Below are 20,042 nucleotides of genomic sequence, written 5' to 3'. Positions count from 1 at the left end.
ATATTTAAGTAAGAGATATCTCGAAAAAGTGTAGGGTAGTTTATTTTAAAAGCAAATTAATTAATTCTTACTTCTCGAGGAATTTTTTTTATTTCAGCAGAGAGGAGAGACTTATACCGTTCAATAATAGTTTCGATGCAGAAAATTAATTTCATCATTAGTTGACCCTTTTGTTAGATCATTTTAATCGTTCCGTTCTAATATAATTATTTGGGATCTGAAAAATAAAATAAAATATATTAATTATATATTTTGATATTAATATTTTTCAAAGGATATGTAGTGTTTAATTTTTTACTTTTTTTTTTTTTTACATATATTAGATATAAGGAGAATAGTTTAATAAATATTTTATTTGTGATATGATTTATTTTATGTTTGAAGATAAATTTCAACTTATGACTATATTATTAACGATAATTTTATTGTTAGTATAATATTAAAGGTTGTAATTCATAATTTCGACGTATAATCTATACGTTTCCAAGCTTTATCCATTGTTAGTTAGAACAATCAGTTTATCTGAAATAAATCACGATATACTTTTAGCTTTCTGCCTGAAGCTATTTCATATTTCTCTAAGAAAGATATAGTGAATAGGATTTTAGAATTTAATAGGAGGATGGAAAGAGTAAAGGATTGCAATTGATAATTAATTATGATTGATGATTATAGTGATTAGCTTAAACTTTAAAATTATTAAGATAAACTACTACTCATTTATATATTAAAAACCCTTATGTTTAAAATTAAAATTAAATTTTAAAATTACCAAATATTGTAGGAAAATTAATCGATAAATATATAAAATGAAGTTATTAAAAAAAAAGGATATCTTTTCTCTTCATCGTGAAAAAAAAAACAAATAGAACGATAACTAAATTTCTTTCTAGAGGTTTTGCATCAGCTTTTGTCCTTTAGCGAATCTAAATCACGCAACGAAGTAAAATTTTTTCAAAGTTTGTTCTGTACCTTATCATCTCCTTCCTTGCTTGAGAAAATTGTTAAAACTCTGCCCAACTCCTGGATATTAGAATTCTGCTACGGAGAATTCCCTCAGGAGGAATGTCTGAAGAACAAAATGGATCTTGAAACTCTAAAATGTTGCTTCTGTTAAGTTTAATCGTTACACTATTCATGTAACTCCATTATAATGTAACTCCCTTGCTTTTGTATTCGTAACAATCTTTTCTTCGATCTTATCTTATTCTTACGATTATTCTTATCACTCTCACATAGACAAGATAGATAGAACATCATTGTGCCATAAAATTGATTTAACAATGCTACATATTATTATACAAACATATTCTATTAGTTATAAATATACACGTATAATTATAAATAATATCTCTTAATATTCGAATAATTTTAAACGAATCTCTTATGGATCAAACTTTTCGAAACGATTTACAAATCCATTGTTAATGAATTTCTTTTATTCTTTTTCTTTTTTTAACTCGAGTTCAAGCGAGCATTGCGAAAAATTTCGATAGCGCGTCAACTTGTTGATCACCAAATTGGAAACCAAAAAATATTCAATTCAATGGAATAAGAATTCCCGTTGGAAAGTCGACGGGGGGAGGGCGGAAATTATCGAAGACGATGTCGATTCAACGATCGATTCCACGGTCTACCTCTCAGAAATAGCTCAGGGCCTAGGAGAACTCTGAAACGTTCCTCGAGTAGTTGGGAAATTTGTCGAGTGGCGGTCAAGGAACGTGCCCTTCTGAACGCGTCGCCCCTTGTTCCATTCGGCGTGTTTCAGGGCCACGAAATTCACCGGGATGGCATACCTCGAATTTGCCGCGATCGAGATAAATGTATCGTATAACACGCGAGCATCTCCGATTTCTAACGATATCGTCCACGACACGGTCGTTTCTCTGCGTGATATTAGGGGGAGGGTTGATGCTTACTCCTTTTCAATGAATTTGAACCTTCACGATGGAAGATGGCAGGCTTGATTTTCTGGAATTTTTGAACGTTTAAACGTTAAGATTTTTTTTTTTTAAGAAAACGCTCGAGCTTTGAATACTTTTTTAATTTAAATCTTTGAATTTTTGGATCTTTGAAAGTTTAAATATTCTAGAGATCTAGAGTCCTTGCATTTTTCATTCTTGTTAAATTAAATTCTTAAATTTTCGAGTTCATATTTATATTAGAAAAAAATATTTTTTTTACTTATTTATTTATTTTATTTAAAAATCTTCAAAATTTAATCTATCCTTCAACATCTTTTGAAGGAATTTGTCCATTGATCTGATGCTTTTGAAGTCTGGCCGAGATTTTGGTTCAATCTTACGTTTGCTTTACATTTTCCAAACTTGGTTCATTTCAAATTTCTATTTATCCTCTTGGATATAATATCTTATCTTCCACAAATATCTCTTCGAAAACAACTTGTGAAACGGATTAACAGAACTGAGCATCCGATTTGAACGCAACTTGAACGTCCATTAACTTTCGATATTTATTTATTTATCTCTTCTTGTTCTCTTCTCGATTATTCGCGATTAAAATAAAGAAAAAAAAGAGAAAATGATCTGTTAGAAGTTGGTGAAAGATAACTCGTTGCAATAGCTCGGCCATATACAAGCAGAGGTTTCCCAGCGATCTTTATCCGTCGTGGCTAAGCCTGCGGTCAAACTCTGCAACCAACTAATGCTGCAAGTGTTAAGGCTTAGCAACTTTTATTTGCCGGGCCAATGGATATTGCACAACTTGTTCCGTTTATAGCTTCCAAGGCTCGTTAAGTAATTTGGAACAAAACTCTCTGGGTTGGAAGCCTGATTGTTTTGGCGACCTATTCTTGGCGATCTTTATTGTTCATTTAATTTAATTGTAAGGCATATTTTTCCTGATGGTGAAAGAAACCTAGATTAAATAATATGATTTTTTGAAAGGGGAGAGAGGGAGGAAGATTTTGTGAAATTTTTGAAAAAGAATATAAGAGAATATAAAGATAGTCGAACAATTTGGAAATGTTTGGATCGAAAAATGTGTCTTTGGATATTTGTGAGTTTTTAAATCTTCTTGGTTAGAAATAAAAAATTGTATTATAATACAATTGTATTCCATAATAAATTGTATTCCAAAGAAATGTTCAATGTTATTAGATTAGATCGAGATAATTTTAATATCCTTTGCGTCTTTTGAAAAAATTTTCCTCCATTGCAAATGTTCTTCCTGTATCTTTGAATATTTGTGAGTTTTTGAATCTTCTTAGTTAGAAATAATAAACTGTATTCCAAAGAAATGTTCAATGTAAATTAGATCGAGATAATTTTAATATCCTTTGCGTCTTTTGAAAAAATTTTCAATTTGCAAATATTCTTCCTGTGTTTTTGGATATTTGTGAGTTTTTGAATTTTTCTTGGTTAAAAATAAAAAATTGTATTCCAACGAAATGTTTAATGTAGATTAGATCGAGGTAATTTTAATATCCTTTGCGTCTTTTGAAAAAATTTTCCTCCATTGCAAATGTTCTTCCTGTGTCTTTGGATATTTGTGAGTTTTTGAATCTTCTTGGTTAGAAATAAAAAATTGTATTCCAAAGAAATGTTCAATGTAGATTAGATCGAGATAATTTTAATATCCTTTGCATCTTTTGAAAAAATTTTCCTCCATTGTTCCTTCTGTGTCTCCAAATGTTCTTCCTGTGTCTTTGGATATTTGTGAGTTTTTGAATCTTCTTGGTTAAAAATAATAAATTGTATTCCAACGAAATATTTAATGTAGATTAAATCGAGGTAATTTTAATATCCTTTGCGTCTTTTGAAAAAATTTTCCTCCATTGCAAATGTTCTTCCTGTGTCTTTGAATATTTGTGAGTTTTTGAATCTTCTTGGTTAGAAATAATAAGTTGCATTCCAACGAAATGTTCAATCTAAATTAGATCGAGATAATTTTAATATCTTTTGAAAAAATTTTCCTCCATTGCAAATGTTCTGATACGAACATCACGAGATTTCTTAAAAAACAATCTTATTTTTCACATGTTAAATTATATTCCTAAAACGTAAGATTATTGAACTTGATAATTAACTAACTTTTACCTTTCCCCTTGATAAATTACCCAAATTTTTTGGACAATTTTTTTCTAAATTTATCGGTCCAGAGTGCGGTAAGATCGTGCCACGTATATAAATCTGTCGCGAGCACATGCGGCTAATTCTATGGACTCGAACTGGGACGAGTGAAGACCGCGGAAAAACCTCCATATGTATGGCCGGTTAATCGCGTGCACGCGCGTTCCAGCGTGCAAATCAAGTGCGTTGGCCACTGCGTTGCCCAACCCTGGACAGGAAGCACGGTTTCATTATATGTGTGGTCAGGATCCAGTCTAGGCTGGGATGTCCCACGCAATTAGATCAATTCATAGCGTTGGAGAAGAAAATGTGGGAAGAATGGAAGAAAGAGAATTTTTTTTTATTGGCGCGCGCACTTTCGAAATCCTTTTATTTATAGAATACGCGAGAGATACGTGAGAGAAATGCCCTGGCTATGGATTACGTACGTTTTTATAAATAGATTTATAAAGAAACAAATATTTGGATTTCTCGAAGTAAAATTTAAGAATCGATGGAATCGATTATCTTCTTTTCGTTTGAATTATGGAAAATATTTTAAATTGTGATGATCTCTTTCACAGAATCGAATCTTGTATGAAATCTATCTTTTAGTCAAACACGTATTTTATTATTATTATTATTATTATTATTATTATTATTTTTTTGTACTATTGCTAAGCAAAGTTTGTGTGGAACGTGTTGAGCAACTTACTTGCTACAAATACTTGTTTTATAAATTTTTTTTCTTAAGAGATACTTTTAAACTTTAAAACATTTAACGAAGTAACTTTCTCTTTGTATTTATAATTAAAGCGATTCTTATTAATTATAAATAATACAAAGAAAAAAAAAAGTGGTGTCCAATGAATTTTTTTTCTTTAATCTTCGTTTTATCTTTCTAAATAATATAAGAGAATTAATTTGTATCGCCAATTTAAAATTTTGTTAATCCTTCCCTTCGATGGAGAAATAAATAATATTTTCTACATTAATTTTTAAAAAATATGCAATTGAAAATTAAACGTTATTACTCAATTTAATAATAATAATAATAATAATAATAATAATAATAATAATAATAATAATATATGATTATAGCCTATTATCAGTTAAACAAAACGTAGGAACGAATAAAATTGTTTATGGATTCCGTTTTTCAAAATAATAGAGAAACGAATGATCGCGAATCACCAAAGTTGGGCAAAGTTGAAATTAATGAATTTGTGAAGGGGGAAGGGGAGAGGGTTGAAGTTAAAACGAAAGGGTGGAACGGGAGGGGGAGGGATGCGTTTATTCCGTTGGATTGTTTATCGACGTGGACCGTAATTATTTCGCGTTCAGAGTTAATTCATCGCTCAAAGCTGTTCCCTTGGTTGAAAATTACTCTGCAAATGGTTTCTGTTTCACGATCTTGATAAACCCTGGTGATTGTTATCTGATACGCTTTTAATGAGAGTGTCAGTGTTCAGCCCTGTGTTCAGACCCGTGCATGTAATGCGTTTCATTCAATCTAGGTTTAACCCTTTCATCCCTAAACGCGGCAGTTATCCAATCTCGGCTATCGTCGTTCGCTCTCAACACTCGCATAAATTCACTGTGGAAATAGAAAAAAATTTTTTCAAAAAAAAAAAAAAAATATATTATAAGTGTATTATATTAAATAATCTATTAAAAGTTTACTTTGAAATATTCAATTTTCTCTAATCGATTTCTTCTACTTACCCATAATTTAACAATAAATATTTTTCCATATTTCAACATCTTTCGAATGAGTCATACCATATGTATAAAATATACGATATAATATAAGTAACAAGTACGAAGGAAAAATATTAATTCGTGTAGTAATCGTCCATCGATCGTTATCGTTATATATAACATATTTTTTTAAAAAAAAATCATGTATCGTTTTCTAATACATGGATAGATATTTAAAGGAAAGAGGAACGAACATTTATTCCGTGCGTACTATTCCGCGGTCGAGGAGATACTGCTTCGAATTAAGTAAACAGAAATGGATTTAAATCGGATTTATACTTTATATGCCCTCGAGTTTAAATCCTTTGTTTTCGATATTTCTTATAATAATCGCTCTCGAAACACGTGTATGTTTGACGCACGACCGAATTTACGGCTTGCCCCGTGTCTCCTTCAAATATATACGTATATCGTTTTATAAATCTTCCCAGAGGGTGTGGCCTTTTAGATGGTAACTGCATCCGACAATGATTTATTAATTTGATGGAATAACGTAACAAGGGTGTATCTATTTTTAAAACCTGTTTTTCTCGAATAAAATAACATTAAATTCGGATATTTACGAATCCTTGTTAAATTTTCAATTACTGCGCGATCAATAATTTGATACTTTTTTCGATACAATTATATTACAGAGTATCTGTAAAGACAATTTTTAAGCTATAAAAATTGAAGATTTTTCTTATCTTTGCGTCGTTCTTGTTATTATTTATTTGTTGATTTTTTGATTCTCGTTAATAAAGGGATCGTTGATTGGATAATTTTCTTTATAATATTAAAATTGGGATTGGATAATTTTTACGAGTTTTTCGAGAAGGTTATTTTCATAATTTTGAAGAAAGTCGTTTCGACGGTACACCATGAAACGCTTCGATTAATCGATAACGACAAAGGGTTTCTAAAGTCAGAACTAGGGTAACAATGAGGTTACGCTTGCAGACGAACTTTCGAAATCGTGCGGTTATGAATCATTGAACGATTTTCATTGCATAAAGGCAATATCGATTACGTTGACCAAACTAATTTAACGCGTGGCATTGAATTCTTGATCGATCGATTTGATCGAGGAACGAAAATGATTGGATAATTTTAGAAGTAAAGCTTGTTACGTACACAGGGCTTTTTCCAATCGAAATTTCAATTTTCATTAAATATTATTTTATTATAAATTTACAAAGTTTATTCAAAAGTATTTCAGAACGAGTTATCATGGATGATTAAAATATTTTTGTGATTTTTTTTTAATATATAAATCCAAATTATAATATAATTGTAATAGTTATAAAATCAAAAATTTCAAATTCTATAACAATGAAATTAATTAAAGACTGGAAAAAATATATAAAGAATCATTTAGAAATTATATTAATTAAATTATATTTCGAAATTTGATAATTTTGAATTGTGTAATTAAAATTTTATTGAACTTTAGGAAATGAAATTTATCGCATAAAAAATTGAAATATTTCTTTTTTACGTCGAATTGCTTCGATAAGAATTTTTTTGCAGCATATAAAGAATGAATTCGATCTTCTTATTTTAGAGAAGTGGTTCGTTTATTAGATCGTTAAACCGTTCCAAGAATAGAGCGAGGAATTATTGGTTAATTAGTGTGGATTTCTGTGAATGAAGATTGAATGTGATTGTGATTCGATGCGTATTATTTAGAATTCGACTATTGTCATAAATATGATAATTATTATTAAATTTATATTTTAAAATAAATTTAATAATAATTCTACATAATAATGAGCTCGCCCAAAATATTCATTATGGTGTCCTCGATTAATTCCAAAAATGAATTGAAAATATTAAATTATTAATGATTTTATTGCACGAAATTTTGAATTTGATATAACATGAAAATAATAATGCGCATTAATATTTTCAATTTTCTGCATAATCCTCTATATAAATATTCCATGCTCGTAGAAATTAATTTTCAACCTTGTTTATTCTAATGCTCCTACTTACTAAATACCAAATTCTTATTTTACTTCAACATGATTTAAATCGTTAAAACATTCCACATTTACTTTACATATTACAATATATTATTTATAACACAAACTATCATAACATACCAATAACACCAATAATATCTATTTCTAATTTTATAAAAGTTATATTATAAAAAATATTTCTAATTGAGATTGCATACAAAACACATGCAAAAAAAGAAATATTACAAATTTATATACAGACAAATCTTCATCGAAACCTTTTCCTTGTAAAATATATCAATTCCACGAGAGACTTTTCCAACTTATATACACCAATTTCGCACAGAAGATTAAATTCTCAATCCGAAAATCTATTTAACCCCTTTCAATTATCTTTCAAAAATCAACTTACTGGTTGGAAAACTTTGCGCCAACTTCTCTCCACGTACATCGAACCCTCTGGCGAGGAAACGAAATCGGCGGAAGGCTCAATACGGCTGCGAGCAAACGAGCCACTTACGAGCAAAGTTTCTGCCACGGCCGGATGTCCCTCTCCGCCCGGAAACCGAGCGAGAGACCTCGATGGCGCGCGCGCGATCATCGTAATCGCGATTTACTGCTCGTCTCCACGCCGTAATAAACAATATTAACGCGGTGAGCACACGCACGTTGAATTTAATCGATGACGCTCGTTAACGTTCGTAACATGACAAACGACGCACGCAATCCCGATTCAATCTGCGCTGAAATTTGAATTCGATTTGGCGTCGCGCATCTCGCTTCATTTTTCGATCGACGGATGGTAAGATAGTTTGATAGCGTTCGATGATTGTTAATTAGGTAAGTGAAGTGAAGTGAAGAAATGTAGAGAGTGAAACTCGTAAGTGTGTAAATGTTGTTTCGTGGAAGAAAGAAAAGAAAATTGGATGTAAAAGTGGATTGCATCAATGTGTATAGTCATTTTAATTGCGGTAAATTCAGGATGCATTTTTCAAGGAAGGTTGTAAAATTAGAGATTCTTAAAAATGGAAATTTTCTCGTTCAAATTCTCGTTTTCCTGGGATTTGGATTTGTTATATGTTTATGTGTTGGAATTGAATAAGACATTCATTTCTTGAAATCTTAAGTTTTATAATAAGATCGGTATATCGGATTTTTTGATAAGTAAAGTGTATGAATAGTTGTTTTAACGAATAAAAATTGGATTGCATCTATTTTTCTTATTCTTTCAAGGGGTGAAAAACAACGAAACTTTCTTCTAGTTCTAAGTAGTTTTAAGTAGATTGGTGTTTTGATGTGTTTTAAGAAAAGTTTAAGTTACATGAAAATTAAGAAATTAATTTTAACTGGTATACTAATTAATTAATTTTTACTTTCTGCTTATTATGAATGTTATTCTCTTCTCTGAGAGAAAAGAATATAACTGTACGATAGATTGCATTACAGTAGCAGAGATATAGCAATTATCAGACATTAGAGTCAGGCGCTGCAGTAGAATATATATTGCGATAATCAGACATTAGTTAATAAATTAACTATTAAATTTATATATATTCGTGTATATTTTATTTTAAAAGAATCTCATAATTCTTATATATAATCTTAATTAAGTTCGCGAATTTTTATTAAAGGAAGAGTAGAATAAAATATAAAATTGAAATTAATTAATATCGATAGATAAACTCTTGTGATAATTTAATTTTATCTCGTATTAAAATATTCAACTTTCTACCATAAAAATATATATTATTTATTGAAAAAGAGCTATTCTATATATTTGAATTACAAATATTTAAATAAAGAATTATTTTCCCGATATTTTTTAAATCTTATCGGCATAAAGATTATCAATTCATCGAAATAATTTTTCTCATAGGGAACGAAACAGTTTTAAATTAAGAAAACACGATCCTCGAATACGAAAGAACTCTCGACTTCCAACAAATCCGATTTAACTTATCATCAAATCTATTATCGTTCATAAATATTTCCTCCCGTTTTAAATCATCTATATAAAGCACAATACGTTAAATATAATAATAAAAAAAGAAGAAACTAAGCGTTCCAAATTTTTCCTTCCCAACCATCTCTCAAATATTCATTCTAAAAATTCATTCAATATTCATTCCAAAAAAAAAAAAAAAAAAAAAAAAAAAGAAAAAAGAAAATCTCATACATTTACTCAATTTTTCAAACTCCTTTCACCTCTCTGCTTTTCGCATCGCAAAACCTCTCCACCTCAACGAAATATCTTCTCTCCTCGAATCGCCACGGATTTCGAGAGAGAAAAAAAAAAAACTCCCCCCCTCGTCGTATCCCTGTTTCTATTTTCACAATTTCGATTCCCATACAGACAACAGATTCCGACACTTTCGCACCGATCTGTATCTCGGCGATGATCCAATTTCAACGATGGCGGGGGAGGAGAGGGCGGCGAGGGATCGGGTGAGGGCGCGCAAGAGGATCGGCGAGCTGAAGAAGCGGAGGAAGGCGAAGGAGAGGAGGCAGAGGATGAGGCATGGGGGCGAGAAGTCGGCGGTCGAATCGCCTCCGGCTTTGCCACGCGTTGCATTGAATGAAACAATAATGTCGAGGCTGGATCTGAGCTGCATCATGAAAGCTCGAAGGAAAGGATTTACCAAAGCTCCCCCGGTCGAAAACGCGTATCCCGCCAAGTATGCCAGGTTTGTATCTTGTACTTCTTTTCGAGGTCGTCAATCATTTTCTCAATTTATAAATTGTACAAATTATATATGGTTAGTTATATATGGTTTTATTTTACTTTTTTTTTTAATTATATATATGCGTTGCTCTTATCAGCCAGAATTGCTGATTCTTATAATTATTAAGCGAAGTTTATGAAGTTTATTCGAAAAGTTTCGGTGACAACAAACGTTTCATATGCATGCAAATTCTAATTATCCAACTTCTCACGATCCCATGGATTATTACCTTAAGTCGATCTCGCTTATCAACATTGTTATTATCATATTCCTACGAGTTGAAATTACCTATCAAGGATCTTTGTACATCCTGCGCTTGCTTCGATGGAAAGCTTTCGTCATGTAGTAAGGAAAGTTCTAATCTAAGTCGATTCTCGATAGATGTTTAAGTTAAATCTCGCTAATTCTATCAACAAATTATTGATTTCCAAAGTTTTTCTACTGAAAAGTAAATCATCATTAATATTTAGTTTTTTCGTTATCCAATAGATTTTCAAACGAATTTGAAAATATTATACACACAATGCACAATTTCACAATTTTCTTTCTTCTATTTCCATTGTTTATTAAAATGATTCCATATCGAGACATGATTACTCCATGGAGATATTTTTATTAACGTTTTCATTCGATCAGGATTTACCAATGTGTCGTGCGTTATATTTTCCTCTACTTTATTATATTTTTTTTCAGAAGGAAGAGCGTACTACCGCCGTACAATCGATACCTAGTGGCAGTTTACGAGTGCATCGAGGGATACGTTTTCGAGGACTCGACGACTGATCGACTTTTCTGCAGCGATGGCGCTTGGTTAGGCGCGATTCCGCGTTGCGTAAAAGTGGAAGGTAATATGGGAAGGAGAGAGGAGAGGCGATATTTGTCAAAATATTTGTTCCAGGGATTGGAAATAATTTAAAAAAAAAAAAAGGAAAAGTTTCTCCAAATAATTTTTAGTCTCTAATTTAATTTTTTTTTTATCGATGAATCTATAATGGTATTTACTTCTTCTCCCGATTTTTGCGTAAACCGAGATTGAAATAACTTTCACCGAAAGTTTTTCGTTTACTTTAGAAAAGTTGAATGAACTAAATTTTTTTCCCCAACCTGACCGAATATCGGCGCAAGTTTTTTAAGTCTCTGTTGCTGAAATATCGAGATTGTTTTCTGCGAATCTAAAATCGTAATTGAAGGATTTTTAGAAATTCAATCGATGTTAACGATCACATCACACAGTTTAATTAAGTTAATGCTAAATTATTATACTAGTTATTTAATCGATTCGTTTGTAAATATAAACAGATTCTTCGATTAAATTGTATTCAAAGAATGTAAAACTGATTGGCCTCTGAAAAACGATCGTCGATGCGTGTTATTGAAAGAAAAGGAAAACTTCTCGTTCCAATATCTGATCTTCTAACAATTGTTTATCCGTCAAAAGGAAATGTATATCTTCTAAATAAATAAATTTATACGTTATTACTGTTACAATGACAAAAAATTCTTTGTGCTACAAATTAATTTCCATATCTCCATATGCAGTTGAATTTCATCTTTCAGAATTTTGCATAGAAATTCCTTTCAAAGAAGGGGAGGCGGGGGAGGGAAAAAAGAAGTTTTTACAGGACCAACCTACAGAGATTAAAAAAAAAAAAAAAAAAATATTTTTCCACGCGTTTCATAAATTTGAAACCTCGTCACCGTGTATAACATCATACACGAGGTACAAAGAATCGATAAAAATATCGCGTTCGATCAATTTAAAGTCGACGATGGAAAGTCGGCCGGATAGCGAAAAAATTCATTGGCTTTTGTTCCAGAAGCGACACTCAATAACGTGAAACGTTGCAATCAGGATCGAGGCGGGTGCGAGCATGTGTGTGAAGATACTCAAACAGGCGTGAACTGCTCGTGTTTCGATGGATTCCGCGTCAAAGGATCTTCCTGCATAGGTGATTTATGTTTCATTTGTTATAATTGAGACTATTGTTCGATTATGGTATACGACGAAGGAGAAAGAATCATCAGCTTTATATTATATTTGGATATTGTATTTGCATGATGCATGCAGTCATCGATGATAGATATTTAGATTCAATTGATCATTCGTTTTTTTCACGAATAAGAAGATGTTGTAAACTTTTTAAGAAATTTATTTATTTTTTCTTTGAATTTGCTTAAGGAATATAATAGTTTTAAAAATATTTGAAATATTTGCAATTATATAACAATACATCTTCTCTAAATTGAAAACTTTAGATTTAAAATTTTTATAAATTTTCTTTTCAAGAATATTTTTAATATATTATCAAAACAATTTGTTAATTAAATCTTTATTTAATTATTTAAAAATCTATTCTTTCTTGTTTCATTCTATCGATAAAAGAATGCGAAAGTTAGAAATAATAGAATATTTCGCTTTCCAAGATTGAAAATTAAAAAAATTCGTAAAAAAACAAAGTCATTTTACGCATTTCAAGGGATTTATTTAAGAAAAACGAGATTTACGATATCCCTATTCAAAGATCGTATCATTTTTTTTCGATACGTCGAGAATTACATGGCCTTCTAACTTTTAAATCCCGTTTGGATTTCGACGAAATCGTAGAAGAGGCGTAGGTATAGCCGTACAGCGTCGATTCTAAGGATAAAAAATTCTAAGCCTCTTTATCTGTTTCAACGACAACCATAGATTATGCTATATTTCAATATTGGATCGAACCCAAGGATTTGTCAGCATTAAGGATTGAATAATATTTAATCCTTGGAAACAAGGGATTTATTTATGTAATAACCTTCTTCGATTATTCATCAAAATTGTAGATTTGTTTTTTTTATTTATTTTTACGAGATTTTTCTTGTTTGCGTAGACTATTGGAAAGCGAAAAATAAAGAAAAAAATGGTAATAAGATTATGGGAAAGAGAATTTGTAATCTTGTAAGAAATAATATTTAAAAAAGAAGTATATAATGTATATTTATAAAGAAAATATTATAATTAAGCTGTAAATGTAATATTTTGATTGATCGAAGAAGGCAAGGATTGATTCGCCGAAATAAAACAAAAATAGAATAAAAAAAATTGCATTTTCTAATTTAAAATAACTTCTGAAATAAATTAGAATCTACAATATACCAATTACAAATTATATTCGTTCAAAAATAGATATATCTATCGCAAAATTTACTTTAAAACTCGATTAAAGCCTATTAAAATTACGAAAACTTCAAACCGCTATAACTCCGAAGATAATTATTTCCAATCGATGAATGAAAGCTTATTAGAAGCGCTGAACTTTGCCCTTTAAAACGCTTTTTTGCTCATCTCGATACGACTTCCGGTTCCCGAGATATCGTCGTGTAAAGGAAAGGGTAATTTTTAACTGTTTACTATCTCCGTCCTTGTCGCTTACTCGGATCTCTCGCTCGCGCCTCGCCTCACTGACCTATTCCAAACTCCAGACAAGTGGCAGACGCGATTCCTGGAAAAACGTAGTACGCGTAGTAGGAAAAAAAATCTAGGTCACTGGGCCGCGAGCCCATTCATAATCTCTGTCATAACTGTGAAAACTTTGAATTCTTATATCTCGACAACGGATCGAGATATCGGGATGAAACAAAAAACAACTTCAACGGTATATTTTTCTCTATTCTCTGAACTGCTTTGGTGATAAAATTTTTAATTTCTTCTGATCCTTTTTTTACATAAAAAAAAAAAATAAAGTAAGATAACTAAATTTGCAATGCTCGTTAAATTAAAACGATACTAGAATGAAAGAAAAATCTTGTAATGTTTAAAAATTCTTTCCACATCATCGAAGATTCTACTTTTCGACGTATATATATATTTTTAAAAATCCTTAAAATCGCGATATCAAATACAACGCAAAATCGATATTATTAAAAATATCCAACAATCAAAATTTCATCAGAATCGGTCTAAAATCCCGTTACATAGTCCCACCAACTATCCATCATCCTGATCATCGTCGAAGAACAATCGGCACGTCGATCGACGACTAATCGCGAATCGTTCCATTTCACCAATGGTCGAAGCATAAATCACCGGCCACTTTCGCGTCGATTACTCAACTTAACAGGCGGCGGTGTGCGATTCGCGGTGGAGGAACACGGGTGGAGGGCGTTTATGTAGTCCCTATTGTATGCTAATCGACGTCGGCATCTCCGTGTGTAAAACGAGTGCACGAGCACGAGGTGGAATCGAACCTCGTGTTTCAAGTGCAACCGCCCTCGCCTTTAGAGCTCACGTGTTGGAATTCACGTGTTTCAACGCTGATCTGTAATGATCGCATTCCTATTGTGCACGTATATAAATAGAGATGCTTCGTTTCGTTGATCGAGATTTTATTCCATCGTTTTCTTTTACAGTAATTTATTCAAATTAATAGTATCAATGAGGATTATGGATTTATGTTTTATGATTTCATATGGAAGAGGATGTGGTTAATTTGTGAAATTTTAATTTGATTTGATCAAATAAATTATTTTAAGATGTACAATTATTATTTATATGCTCTTGTATTTAATATCATGGGTCTCAAAGTTATTATGTTATTTTTACAACTTCCAATTAATATTCCAAAATTCAACGGATTTATCATTCTTTTATTTTTAGAAGTTTAGAAAAAAAAAGAGTCGTCAAAAATGAAATATTTCAAAAGTTCTATATTTCAAGTAAAATATAAATTGTAAACATTTTTCGAAGCTGTAATAAAAAAGAGCATTCTTGATAAAAATATAAATTTCAGATACAAAGATGCGAATATATTGCGACAATTCGACGTATCGTTGTAAATATTAATTGTTTTGGTAACAAGTTTTTTCGTTGACTTTTCACAGACATAGACGAATGTGCCGAAAGTAGAGCTGGTTGCGCTCAAATTTGTCACAACGATCCTGGTTCCTTCCATTGTGAATGCCATTCTGGTTATAAATTGGGAAACGATAGTAAATCGTGTCTGGGTGAGTTGTGAAATTAATTTTGTTCTCAACGATAACTGCTTTAATATAAATTTCTTGTAATTAATATAACTAATGAAACTATATATTATAACATATTAAACTAGCTTTTATAGAAGAAAATTTTAATCTTGAAAAATACATCTAGAACATGTACATCTTAAAATATTCATATTTCTTAGTTTAAAACCTATTATAAATTGGCCAATTGAATCAAAGTGCAATGTTTAATTGCTGTTTTAATTTTTACTAAATGAACAATTATTTCATTTAGAAAATTGTTAATTATTTTTTCTATAGATTATAAAGATATAAAGGTATATACATCTTATAATAGAATATATTGAATTTAATCAATAATAAAATACTTTCTTTTTCAAATGATTAATTTTTGTTGATTATATGTTATTTTAATTTCTATACACGTGCTATAAAAATCTTTCCTGACAAAAAGTAAGAAAATTTTTTTAAATTATCATTTTATAATCACCCCTTCGAAGATATTTTACTTGAAAAGCAGAACTCTCACGTAACCAGTTTACGATTGATCGATAATGCGTTTTCGGTTTGTAGACGCAATCATTCGTGATTTTTATTCCGTTCTCTGAACACGATCCCTGCGAAAGATTTCTACCCCAAGACGCGAAAGTAAATCAGTCAGCATTTACGACCAGATTAAATCAGTTGAATTCCTTTCTCTTTTTCGTTCTATTTTATTTCCCCTTTCGAGGCGAATTGAAAGTTGGAATCAAACGTCGGAAAAATCGTATGTTACACTACTCGCGATTCACTCGAAATGTTTGTATGATTCTTTGAAATATCATTTCGAAACCGATGATAAGACGGAATAGAAATAGATTCTGAGATTGTTGGTTTATAAGCAAAAGGAGAATTGAGCGTGTAAAATAACGTATGTATGCACGTTCAGTAGTGGTATAATTTGAAATCGATGAAACATGGGCAATAAAATAAATTCCTACTAAGTAAGAAAAAATAATTTCTTTGAGGGAGTATTACTTTAATGGAAAATTGATTCGATTCGTGTTATTTGCGTTATAAATAATGGATAAATAACAATCGTTAAATAGTACAATTTAAATGGAACAATGATTGTTTAATTAAAGTGGAATTATAATTATGGCATCTAAAAAGATAGAGTTCGTAGAATAAATGAAACGAGAGTTCTAATTAGACGATGCTTACTTAAATTTAATATTTTAATTAAAACATCATCATATTTGGAAGCAAGTTATATATCATTCCCCTCCAAATAAGATGAAAATAAGATGAATAATTAAACTGTTTGTCATTTACTGTTTGTGTTTATAATTTTAAAAATATACAAATATTAAACCGACAATGAAATCATTAAGAATTACAATTAACGAAATTTATAGACTACCAAAAATTACTTAAATTAATCAAACGCATCATCGTCGAAAAAAAGAAAAAAAAATTAAAAAAAGTCGAAATTAAAAATTCAAGGGATAAAGGAGGGAATATCCGTTTCAATTTATCCGTCAATTAACCGAATGCAGCGTTTAACGAGGGAAACTCTCGCAAGATTCGCGCAAAGAATTTAACACGGCGAATGCCCTCAACCCCTCGGTGACGGATTAATTCAATCTCGAGGCCTTCCACCCCGCCGGGATACCCGCGAAATTTGTCTTTTCGCTGGAAATTGGCTAACTAAGGAGAAGGAAGCGAGGCGTTCGTGTTGCTTTTCGCGGTTCGCCCACCGACCGAACCAAGAATTACAAACAACCCCTCGTTTATCGAATTACGCGTTGCGGTTCGTTCATTTGGACGCCGTTTTACCCCGTGTGTCCCGCGTTAACTCAAACTGATTAACCCTCGAGCCGTGAGTAAAGGAGAAAAAGAGAGAGAGAGAGAGAGAGAGAGGAGGAAATATTCAAACTGGTCGAGTGTTGTACACGGGAAAATTTAAATCCGATACGAGCTATTTCCTCGAAAAAGCTTTCGAAAGCAAAATTTTGAGACGGATAATCCTGCGCGATTCAACTTCCCCGACGGTGGATTAAATCAACGAGATTGAACAAATTTTCAGGCAAGTTTTAACGATCCTTAAACTGGTTATCGTGTTTTCAGTAATTACAAGTTTGGATATTTTTTTGAAGATTTTTTTTTTTTTTTTTTTTTTTAATTATAAGCAACACGATTGGATGGATTCGCGGAAGAATTTTTAATCTACGTTTGATTCGTGGAAAATTTTTATTTAATCGTTTCTTTTTTACAAAAAAAAAAAAACAATTCTCAATTTTGTTCGTACTTATTTGTAATTACGATAAATAGGATTGGAATAATTTTTGGAACGAATTTTAATCCGATTCATTTGGAAACTAATTATCGTAGTAATTAGTAAAAATTATATATTTAAACAGGATATTAATATTAACACGATTGAATTAATATTTTAATTAATATTCTTTGTGGTTAAATTCACTGATATTCTGATTCTAAGTGTTTAATGGAATAATTGAGCAATTAGAGTATATTCTTCTTTCTATTAGTTGTTCCAATACGATAAAATTAGAATAGAGTGTGAATTTCGATGTTGAAGCACGAAATTACCAGAATGTAGCATATTGCGCAAAATCAGACGGGCGTTTATTGACTTTACGAGATAGTTCGATTGGAATCGAATCGAATCGATGCTTGGATAATTGAAAGGACTATTAACACGTGCCCAAACAATCAAGAATCTATTATGGCTGTGTATTATTGTCGCGATTCCTTCTCTTTTTTCCCCTTTCTTTCTTTCTTTCTTCAAAAGTTTACATTTGAAATTAACTATACACAATATCAATCTCGTTTATCAGGATCTGTTTACATATTAATTGCAAAACTAATATCATAATTATGTAAATTAAATATTTAAATAGACCCCTCTTCATTTTGCTCATGAGTTTTTTCATTGTATATACCTCTCGATCAATTCTTCTTCATCTTTCCCCACTTTTCAACACTTATTCTCTCAAGCATATAAATTTTTAATCAAAGTTTTCATTTCATCGTGTCGCGAAAGAAAATTATTTTCCAATATTCTAAATTATACTTTTCATCAACAATCTCTTTTTCCCATTAAACGAAATAGAAAACAATCATTCTTAGCCAACATACAAATTTCTCCCCACTTTTCACTATTTTTCCTAAATAAACGAAAGAAGCTTCTTCCTTAATTAATATTAATATATTCCTTCGATCGGTTAATATTTCTATATAATATTTGTCGACATCGAACTTGACAAATAATCATATGACGACCCACCCCCATTGACCGAAAACCTGTTAACCAAAAAAACTCATTTCCTCGAAACGAATATTTCGTTCTTTTCCAATCGCAAAGTGTGAAACGAGAGTAATGAATCGATGTCTCGAGTCCGATGTTGCGACGATACAATCGGCCCTCGATACCGTCTCAAGAGGAGGAACGACGGTAGACTGTCGCCCTCCGTTCCCTCCGTTAAATTTTCGAAAGCAATTCACAAGATTGCTTGGTTGTTCTCGTTCAGACGTTAACGAGTGCCTGGTGAATAACGGGCACGGGCCGTGCCAAGGCGCTTGCATCAATCTCGAAGGGAGCTACGAGTGCAACTGTTCCGATATTCCCGGCCACAAATTGGCCGCGGATAATCACACCTGCGAGGATATCGACGAGTGCTCGACCAACAACGGGGGATGTTCCCATGTTTGTTTGAACACGCCTGGAAGCGCTTTTTGCCTCTGCCCGGACGGCTTTTATCTGACCAACGACTGGAAAACTTGCCAAGGTAACCGTATTTCGCCTGAAGAACTCTCTAGTTTAGTTTATTCCAAGGTATTCTAGGTTGTTGTGAGATCGTTACGTTATAATGGTACGTATTTGCGTAACAATTCTTACACTCGTTTTTATCTCTAGGATGGAGATATTCTGAATATTCTATCGAATATATCGATCTGTAACATAATGTATAATTCGAATATAATGGTTAATAAAATGGTTAAGAAAAGATCGTGGATAAAGTCTCTAGACGAAATTAAATTTAATTTTTACCGTTCTTATATTCGTATTTTGATTGTGAATATTCAATGTATATTATCGATCCATAATTAGAGGGTGTAAATTTATTTTAATACAGATGTGAATGAATGCGAGAACGCATCCAAGGTTTGCGCGAACAATACCGATTGCGAGAACACCGTCGGCTCGTTTAAATGCGTGAGCAAGCCCCAAAAGATGACCAAAGTTCTCCAGGACGAAGATTACGACGCGGAGGACGACGAGGACGATGACGATTACGACGAGGAAGAGGGGATCACGGAAATTCCAGATTTTGGCAAATGCGAGGACGGCTTCAGAAAGAACAAAAACGGCGAATGCATTGGTTCGTAAAAACACTTTTCTGCAACGAGACAAATGCGTAATTTTTTTATGGAATTTACGTAAAAAAAAAAAAAAAAAATTCGCGATATCAAAAGTAATTAAAGTAAGAACCGATATTCGTATATTCTTAACTTTATATTTAAACTCGAGGGAAATGAAATTTGCATAGAAGAAGTGAAAAGAT

At 31.6% G+C, this 20,042-nt stretch overlaps 1 protein-coding gene across 1 annotated transcript in view; it reads left to right on the top strand.

Annotated features, from left to right (window-relative positions):
- Nucleotides 1-20,042, top strand: part of LOC122710490 (fibrillin-1) — a 95,223-nt gene that overhangs the window by 24,151 nt on the left and 51,030 nt on the right. The window contains exons 3-8 of the mRNA XM_043928366.1: nt 10,128-10,458; nt 11,191-11,342; nt 12,315-12,446; nt 15,355-15,477; nt 19,008-19,265; nt 19,614-19,859. Of these exons, the coding sequence (XP_043784301.1) occupies nt 10,128-10,458; nt 11,191-11,342; nt 12,315-12,446; nt 15,355-15,477; nt 19,008-19,265; nt 19,614-19,859 (1,242 nt within the window). The remainder of the gene's footprint in view (nt 1-10,127; nt 10,459-11,190; nt 11,343-12,314; nt 12,447-15,354; nt 15,478-19,007; nt 19,266-19,613; nt 19,860-20,042) is intronic.

Source organism: Apis laboriosa, unplaced genomic scaffold (assembly GCF_014066325.1).
Source record: "Apis laboriosa isolate Shangri-la unplaced genomic scaffold, ASM1406632v1 scaffold149_cov153, whole genome shotgun sequence".
In the NCBI taxonomy this organism is placed as follows: domain Eukaryota; kingdom Metazoa; phylum Arthropoda; class Insecta; order Hymenoptera; family Apidae; genus Apis; species Apis laboriosa.
Note: the sequence above shows the minus strand (reverse complement) of the source record. Positions and strands in the feature narration are given on the sequence as shown.